Below are 9,506 nucleotides of genomic sequence, written 5' to 3'. Positions count from 1 at the left end.
CGGCATTACATTGCTCTAAGTATAACATCAAAGGCTGGAAAGTGAAAACTCTCCAAAATGTTACGTGTCATTTGACATAATGTCATTTGAATGACATTTTGCCTCCCACGCCCCAGATTACATATTTTCAGCAAAGTCTCGTTAAACAAAGTTGTAGGCCCATTGACCCGTTATAAGTTCGTCATACAACATGAATTGATAGCTACCTTCTGAAACAAGTTCTGGGAAAATTATACAAACGAATGCAAATGACATTTTACAACACTGATTGAAAAGCAGTGCATCCCCTAAAGCATGCAAACCGGATCACTCTTTGATGCTGACGGCATCACGAAAGCTCTTCCAGACATTAATTTCTCCCCACGCAAAAAGGGGGATTCGAGCTCGTCCAGAAAGCGTTCATCAGATTTGCGCTTCAAATGCTTCCCTTTAATAATCATCGTGTACTGCCGCCATATGAGCACCGCTGCAAACTCGTCTGCCTATTTTGAGGGTTAGGAGAATGCTTCATCAGAGGCTCTTCGTATTTGACCTGCTGCAAAACAACATCGGCTATCCTGATCTATTGGCGAAACTCCGTTTTAATGCCCTAGAAAGTGCACATCGTACATTATAAGTATGGGCAAAAAAATCCCTCCTTACTCTTCCGCTTTTTTGGAAAAAAAAATGATAGGACTCCCACGTAAATAAATTTCAAAAAATGTACCTACTTGTTGAAAAGACCAAGCTCACATCCAAACTTTCTTCTTTCTATTCTTCTATGGCTCTACATTCGAACTGGAACTTGGCCTGTTTTTCAACTTAGTATTCTATTAGTCTATAAAAGAACAAAACCTACCAATTCTTGCCCAAATTATGACAAACTCAGGTCAAACAACATAACGTAAAGAATAACAAACTGACTCACCATCCTATACTGATTTTAGAACTTTGAATTACCAACTAATAAAATTTAATAATTATGTAAATTCTATCTGATAATAACGAAACAAAATAAACAATCACCATGTTTGACTTTTTGAGTTGAAAAGCTTTCAATATCCTATCTACATATTTCTTATGTTTCTTCAACTAATTTCTTCCTTCATAATAAAAGAAAAAACAGAAATAAAAAAAAAACCAACAGGAAATAAGGGAACAAAGGATTTCTTTCTAAAAAAAAGTAACTGAGAAACAACGAAATCAAAACTAACTTTCAGTCGCATATCGCCGACTAGCATTTGAAGAGTTTATTCAACGAAACCCATTAAAAATATATACACAGTTAATACTCATTTAGATTATAGCTCCTGTTTTTGAATAGATGGAATCGAATGAAAGAACAAAACATGAGGACAATTAGAACCAAATAACGTAACATTCTACGTGACACTAGATTAACCGAGAACATCAGTGCCGAACATGCAAAAGGTCACGTCTTGTTTAGGCGTTAGCCGTGGAAAGTCTTTTCTGTTAAACTCTCAGTTTGCACACGGGGGGCGAAATTCTCACGAAACCATCTTCTTGCTCTCAAATGTTAAGCCCTTTACATACATCCGCTCGAACGCACACGTCTGACTGAACTCAAATATATATAACATGAGAGCAAATAACCGCTTCATTTGACTAATATCGATAATTTGCATACTCGCACGTACCCACACTCTGGCGCAGAATCACTCTTTTATAAACTAAGTTAGTGCTAAAACCTAACAACTGAAGACGAACGGTTGCGGCTGGTCAAGCGGCGCGTTTTAGGATTATTTATTTAAAGATTTTTCTCAATATGAATAAAATCTGTTGGTAATGCTTAAAATTCAATAATGTCTCTTTCTGTCTTGCCCTAAACCTAAGAACTAGCAGGCGTTCGTCGTCACGGAAAAGAAAATCATGATGATCACTACTGAAATTCGGCTATCTTCTTTGTGTAGGCATTAAAAGCGTGTATGTGTGTGACATTTGCTGGACTATATGAGTCAGCCGACTACTGGTATCCGTCTGTGTGTGAAGTGTGTTAACCTTTACGTCGCTGACTTATTTCGTATGTTAATATCTTTGGTATCCCATTTTACGTCTTATTGTGAAAAAATGTTTACGTAAGTAAGGGCGAGGAAACAAGCAACAGGCTGAATAATAAATAAAAAAAACTAAAATGAATATCCAAAAACACTGATTTGAAAACATTTGTGTAAATTTCAAGAAACTATATGTGCTTAGAGCACAATATTAAGTCACTGCTTGTACAATACAAAAAGATAATGCCTGAAAATGGTTTAGAAAAATCATAAAATAGGTATAAAAAAAAAACAAGAAAAGAGCAAAAGACATACCAAACATCAATTCAACACACGTCAGGCGGGCGCAAAGGTTAAATGTCTAAATTCGCAATCGTGCGACTCTTCGCGCCAAGAATCATACTCAAAACTCAACAATCAATCTCACCCATCCATGGTACCTAACTATACACATATGTTGGAAGTTTTCCGCCATCGGTCCACTTCCCTCTGTTCCACATCTCATTATGGATAATAGTTAACACCTTACACGTACCTTTCATTGTTACATGAATATAGACTTAGACTTTTTTCCGTGATGTCTTCCTCACATGTAAAACAGAAACAGACAAATTTCGATTGAACTGCAATGAATCTCCTTGTAAATACTTCATAGTTTCAATATCTTGTTTTTTTTCGTAATCTAGTAAAATCTATTTTTTTGTCACATAGTTTTATGCAACTTCCTGCGACTACAACTCGTGCGTCGGCCCCTACCCCTACAGATTGCGTGTTCCATGCGTTTGACGGGCTTCCGAAGCATTTCCGAAACCAATAGAAACAAATATAAGGGTTATTGGCTTAGAGCTCTGTTATAGCTATCGATAGGATAATGAGTCTGCGGGAGGCGGCAGAGTTGCGAGTTACGATTTCAAACTTTAAAAAATAAGAAATTCGAAAATTATAAAATAAAAACCTAGCTGATGAAGATGCCGTAGGCTGTAGCCATGCACTCGGACACGACCGGCAGCTTAGGGCAATGGAACGGTGACCTGCACGTACGACTGCGGGAAATAGCCGGTCCGGCCGTTGACGCTGCCTTCGAACCAGTTCTCGTCCACACGCTGGATGAGCGTGATGACGTCGTTTTCCTAAAAAAAAGAAGAATGAATGAATGAAAATAAGATTACAATTGTTGTATCAAACACGTTAAAATGGGGCAAAAAGCAGGTGGGACAGCTTAGAATACTGAATACAAAGTACTACTTATGACTATCATGTCCTTCAGAGAAAAAAAGATTAACCAAAAACAGATTTCAAGATATTCCTGTTTTTTTTAAAGACTTTGGAAAATGCGTAGGGAGCGAAACCATTTGGGCAGCACCTCCTATTGCCGTCCGCAACGTTAATAACTCGACCGCGTTCCAACCAAATTTTGTACATCACTAGATATCGACAGAAATAACCATGTACTAAAAAACAAGCAATTCGATTGTAATGCGCTTGTGTAATGAACGTTGCTGACGGGAATAGAGGGTGCTGCCCAAATGGTTCTCTACCCTATCAGAAGAATCTATGATTTGGCACATGCGCCCTCCAATCTACCGTAAACTAAAATAATGATAGTAATCATAATAAGTACACTATTCAGTGGAATCAGTGGCGTAGCCACGGGGGTGGTTTTGGGTATAAAACCCCCCCCAGAGACAACATTTTTGGAAGAAATTTTTTTTTTCGAAAAAAAAAAATGTTCAGAAAACCCCCCCCAGACCAATTTTCTGGCTACGCCACTGAGTGGAATTATTTTTTTGAAAACCGCATTTACTTGCAATGCGTTTAATCGGGCTTTTCGATCCAATTTCCAGAATAAAAATTACGGAAGCTTATTTCAAATGCTGTCGACTCCCTACATCTCAACGTTCTGTATCACGATATCTCTTTTTATCTAGATGGTTTCCTCAGTCCCTTCAACCACATACATTTGGGCTTTCTATATTTCGATAACCTCCTTATCTCGATATCTATCTACCTCAATGTGTTCTGATCATAGTTGTTCTGGATTCACTCTGTTTATGTCGATATGTTCTAATTTTTAGGCTACTAGACCATCTTTGGACAATAACAAACATATCAACAACAAGAAATGACATTTGTTTTGAAGTCGTTTTTCATAGCAACGAGCTTTTTCGAATGCAAAGGAATGCAATATCTATTTCAATTTTCCTCGTCTCGTTTTCTTACACTCCATATAGACAAAAAATAATTTGTATATTCAAAAACTTACAAGGGAGGGTGTCAAAACCCCAGAAAAAAATGTGTACGTATTTAGTGTACGACCCCTAAGCAATTTCATTACAGCGACGGCGACAAAAAGATGCCGCTATTCTATCGCTGAATCGCAACATGCAATGTTCCATTTACGCTTCCGTCCAACGGCGATAGAAACGAGACGGCGACAGTCACGTCGCTTGTTTTTGGAAGAACCTTTAGAGGTGTTCGCTGCTGTCGAAAGATTTTGGTGTCACGCCGCTGCGGACATTTTTTCATTGGCGCGCTGCCGTTCAAAATCTGATCTATAATTTTCTCAAAGAAATTTCGATGCGTTTCACGAGAAAATTCTGAAGCGTCTCCTCAGAAAATACGAAACGTTCCCAAGGAAAGAACGAAGAGCTTTCCGAGAAAATTTCAAAGTGTTTTCCGAAGAAATTTCAAAGTGTATTCTCAGGAAGTTTCGAAGCGTTTCCCATAGAAATGTTTAAGCGTTTCTCGATGATTGTCCGAAGGGTTTTCCGAAGAAATTCCGAAGCATTTTCTTAGCTTAGCTTAGCTTAGACTGTCCGAAGAAATTCCGAAGCATTTCCGGAGAAAAATTTCGAATTTGGATTTGTTTTCTGATGAAAACTGTTTCCTGAAAGAATTCCGGAGAGTTCCCGTGAAAATTTTGTAGCGTTTCCCGAGAAAATTTCGAAGCCTTTCTCAAGGAATCTCCAATGCGTTTCTCGAAGGAATATCGAAACATTTCCTTAGGAAATTTGAAGCGCTTTCCGAATAAGTTCCGTACTGTTTCCCGAAGAAATTCCGAAGCATTTTCCAAGAAAATTCCGAAGCGTTCATCACAAAAATTCCGAAGTGTTTCCCCAGGATTTTGTAAAGAGTTTCTCGAAGAAATTTTAAAGCGATTCCCGAGAAAATTTAGAAGCAGTTCTCGAGGAAATTCCAAAGCGTCTTCTGAGGAAATTTTTCGTTTTTTCGTTTTTACTTTGAATTTGATTTGCGGGACTTTTCAAAATGTACGGGCCGTAATTAAAAAAAACCCAAATCAAACCACCTAGTAGTGGTACTGTTACGCGCGCAAATTGCCTCCTTGTGCGAAGGTTCAGCCTGAACGAGACTTTCCTCCACGCGCAAAAGACTTGTGCCGAAGCGGACCAACTTTAATAGATTTTATTCGGGATTCTCGATCCTGATCCCGATCCCGATCCAAGGCAACTAGCTTGCTCTGAAAGCCTATGCCCTGGAATCAAGAAGAGAGTTTCATCTACTCGAGACTGAACTACCATGTGGAAATACTTTCCTTCCTAATCTTCCCGCTAGTATACTGTGCTCAGAAAGTATATGCAGCAGAAGAGTGGAAATCAGTCTTTCCTTACTGGATGTCAGGGAATTTTTAGGTCTTAATCAACAGACAGTCGTCTTTAGACTAAAACGAAAACTTCAAGCTGATACTTCAGGGTATATATACAGAATTTTTGCTTATTCTAATTTTTTTACAATTTTTGGAGCCGTGTGCACAAACAAATCGACCAGACCTATGGTGGAAGTGACCTGCACTGAGGCGCACTCGTAATTAATTACGTGTGGACGCGTCACTGTATGAATCATTTTCATTGTTTTGGGTACATCGGTGCGTGCCAGCGCCGTTCGTTTGGGATCAGATTCTGTTGTGATTGTCGCGTCGGTAACAGGTGCTTCTTTTCTCGCATTCAGCCAAGACACCAACCTTTTGAGTGGTTCACCATTTTCTTCATATCTTTTGAATGCAATGACCGATTATTATTGAATTCAATAACGAACAACAAGGCTTTACCACCTTTCGAATGCCAGAAAATGGTATTATTATATGAAAATTGGATACAATTTTTTTCATGTTTTGAGCACACACGTACACACGGGCAGACAAGAAAAAAATGTGTTCGTAGGTGTTATAAAGAATGTTCTGTATATTTCTGACGAATTTTTTTTTGTCGTGCGCGCGTCCGCGTCCGCGTCCGTTAACAGATTGAAGTGACATTTAGAAAACTCAAATATCCATATATAAGTTGAACTCACTGATTCAATTTTATTTAATTGTTTAAAATTGTTAATAATAAACTAGTTGCCGCGATTTTGTCGTTGGGTTCCTGCAGGCAATGTTCCAATTTACGCTTCCATACCAACGGCAACAGAATCGCAGTCGCCAAGCTATAGAATTGCGTCGCGTGTTTTTGGAGAACACCTTAACGAAGGCACGCCTAATGCCGACTGCCTAAAATCACATAATTGGCATCTTGCTGCGATTCTGGAAAAAAAAATCAGGATTTCCGAATACAATTTTTATTCTGTCATTATATACGAAATCTTTCTGCGTTTCCGAGGGAGTGTTATTACAATTCCAAACGGAATTCAATTCTTAAAGTAAACGACGAAATCGTTTTGTTATTTTGATCGCAATTAATCTGCGCTGTCGAAGGGAATCCTTTCACAGTTTCCAAGAACATCCTTCTGCGATTCCAAACGAAATCCTTCTGCGTTTTTACCAGAGTTCATTTGCGATTCCGAACAGAATCATTCGGCGATATCGAATTGAACTCTTCTGAGGTTCCCAACGGAACCAATCTCTTATTCTAAAGGGAATCCTTTTGCGTTGCCGAGCGGAATTCTGCGATTCCTAACGAAATTCATTTTGCGACTCCGAAGGGAATCAAGAATAATCCTTCTGCAATTCTGCAACGTAGTCTTTTTACGATTTCGAACAGAATCATTCTACGGTTCCCAACAAAATCCTTCTGTGATTTCGAGCGTAATCTTTTTGTTGCTATTCCGAACATAATCCTTTCAAAATTCGAGTGAAATCCTTTTGCGAGTCAGAAGAGAATCCTTCGCGGTCATGAAAAGAATCCTTCTTCGAATCCGAACGGAATCCTTCCGCTATTTAGACGGAGTCAATCTGTGATTCCGAACTTTTGTCCGCGGAGCAGAAACTATTTCACAATTTTGAAACTAATCTGCGGTTCTGAACGGTGTTCTTGTGCGTGTCCAAACGTAGTCATTTTTCGATACCGAACGGAATCATTCTACGATTACGAACAGAATCTTTTTGCCGTAAAAAAATGAATCATCCTCCGGAATCATATGGAATCTTTCTGCAATATAAAACAGAATTGTTTTATAATTCCAAACGGAATCTATTTGCGATTCTGAACGGAGTTTTTCTGCGTTTCCGAACATAATCATTTTGCGATTCCGAATGAAATCCATCTGCGATTCTGGAGGAAAGTGTGAAGAGTTTTTGAACTACAACAACGAGCGAGCGCGTATTAAAATGTTGTGTTTTAGGAGCTGGCATTTCCTCACACACTGTGCACAATGAGGAGATTTTAATACACACCACAGAGAGTGACGCTGATCCTCATCGTGTAACAAAGCCAACACGATGAGTGAGGACGTAGACGAAGAGTGAGAGAATTATTCTGGTGAGAGTTGGGCCAACACAAAGTTGTGCCACTTGGTGCAATATTCTTGAAAATGATATTGTTTTCCATGATGCTCGTAGAAATACTTTGGGGCACAAACATATTTTGGTGGGGTTACAATGAAGTTTGGCGCTCCATGCTTAAAAAGTATTACATTGACAAATAAGAGTGGCATAAAGAAGAAGAAGATAAAATATGATACTTGAAAAGAATGGCACGGGAAAGCATACGGTGAAAATTTGAAAACACTTTTCAATAATTCTAGGAGCAATTTAGATAAAAGCGGTTAGGGGTCGTTCACCTAAGGTGACGTTCAAATAATAAGGGTGAATCAATATTTCGACGGCAAACACACAAAAACCCGTTATCAGAGCAGAAGTATTTTGGGCATAATGCATCAAGAAAAAATATAGCACTGAAATGAAATAATGGGAATTTATATAAGTTCCATATTTTCTGTTTTTGTTTTGATTTTATTACTTGAAATTACCTGACGGAAATTGTATTTAAAAATTGTCAGTAACATATTTTAAAGCAACAGGTGGGGTGGAATAATGTTGGTAGTACAAAGGCTTCTGAATAGTTTTGCCCACAGACATCCCAAAAGCCAGCAAAACCAAAAATATCATGTACGTTTAAGTTTGGAGATGATATTAGCATTTCCATATCATTGTAAAAAGCGTTTAACTTCACGCAGAAGTAATACACTCATCTCATTAATTATAGCAAAAACATTTTATCCATATCTTATTACGCATAAATAGTATCAACAGCTACGTTTAACTTTAGCAATGTTTACTTTCATTCTGTTTGATTCACCGTTCTATCAAAACTCATTGAGGAACACGGTGTGTTTATTTCATCATTTATCTTCAACTCTTCGTGTCTGACAAATGCATACGCTGCAGAGTAAAAACACAAAGAGGTCTCACTGCGTTGCGGAAGAGAAAAAATGAGCGATAATCGAAACACACTCTCTCCGGTATTTTTGAGGAGTGCGAATGACACGCACATTTCGACTGCACTGAGGAGTATGCCAGCCCTGGTTTTAGAAATTGTTATATTGTGTAAGCGAGGGCTGACTACCGAGCCATACTACTTCTTTAGCCGGGAGATACCGACATTTGAAACGAGTGGGTTAATAGTCAAGCTGCCCTTCATCCCTTAAAGCAAGCTTTCAACAATCACGGCGGAGCACCATCCGGGATCGAGTTAGTTGTGAAGCACCCGAGCAGCACATTTGTCATAGACAAGTGACTGCAAATTATGTGCGACTTAATATGGTCACAATAGAGTTGCTGACACCAAATCAGTCAGAACTGTGCTACTTGGGCGATCTTGATCGATCGAAACAATATCAGTTGACAAAAAATTATAAAATTTTCAGATAATAAAATATAGCCCATACGTAAGCTTTTTGGTATCAGTATTTTGCGCTAGGTAATGGCGGCCGAGTGAATGCTTTTTTGACATTCAAATGATAGAAAATATTCACATATTTTAATCAATGTGGGCGTTGATTTATTGAATAACTTTATCACTCACCAGGTTTCTTAAAAACACAAAACGTCAATAATTTTTATATGTGTTTTTTAATGGTTTGGAACCAGGGGGGGAGTAAGCCTGTCATCCACGAACAAATCAAGCCTACCTAAGATGTATTATCCGGGCCTCGCCGCTTGGGAAAGGCGTTCCACCCTGGGCCACCCCGCTTGGCAAGTGTAACATTTTTCGAACTGGAATCTTGTAGGATATTGGTTAACCTACACTACTGCTGACTAACGAAAAAAATGTGGGATTG

At 38.6% G+C, this 9,506-nt stretch overlaps 1 protein-coding gene across 12 annotated transcripts in view; it reads right to left on the bottom strand.

Moving 5' to 3' along the window:
• Positions 1–1,189: 1,189 nt before the first annotated feature.
• Positions 1,190–9,506, bottom strand: part of LOC134202499 (endophilin-A-like) — a 183,303-nt gene continuing 174,986 nt past the window's right edge. For 11 of the 12 annotated variants that reach the window (XM_062677490.1, XM_062677491.1, XM_062677496.1 and 8 more), the window contains one exon: positions 2,853–3,124. In XM_062677490.1, coding sequence (XP_062533474.1) covers positions 3,005–3,124 — 120 coding nt within the window. In that variant the 3' untranslated portion in view covers positions 2,853–3,004. Of the gene's footprint in view, positions 3,125–9,506 lie in introns of all 12 variants that reach the window. The other variant, XM_062677499.1, reaches the window with a different exon arrangement.

This window comes from Armigeres subalbatus, unplaced genomic scaffold (genome assembly GCF_024139115.2).
Source record: "Armigeres subalbatus isolate Guangzhou_Male unplaced genomic scaffold, GZ_Asu_2 Contig1246, whole genome shotgun sequence".
Taxonomy (NCBI): domain Eukaryota; kingdom Metazoa; phylum Arthropoda; class Insecta; order Diptera; family Culicidae; genus Armigeres; species Armigeres subalbatus.
This window is presented reverse-complemented; position numbering and strand designations above follow the sequence as displayed.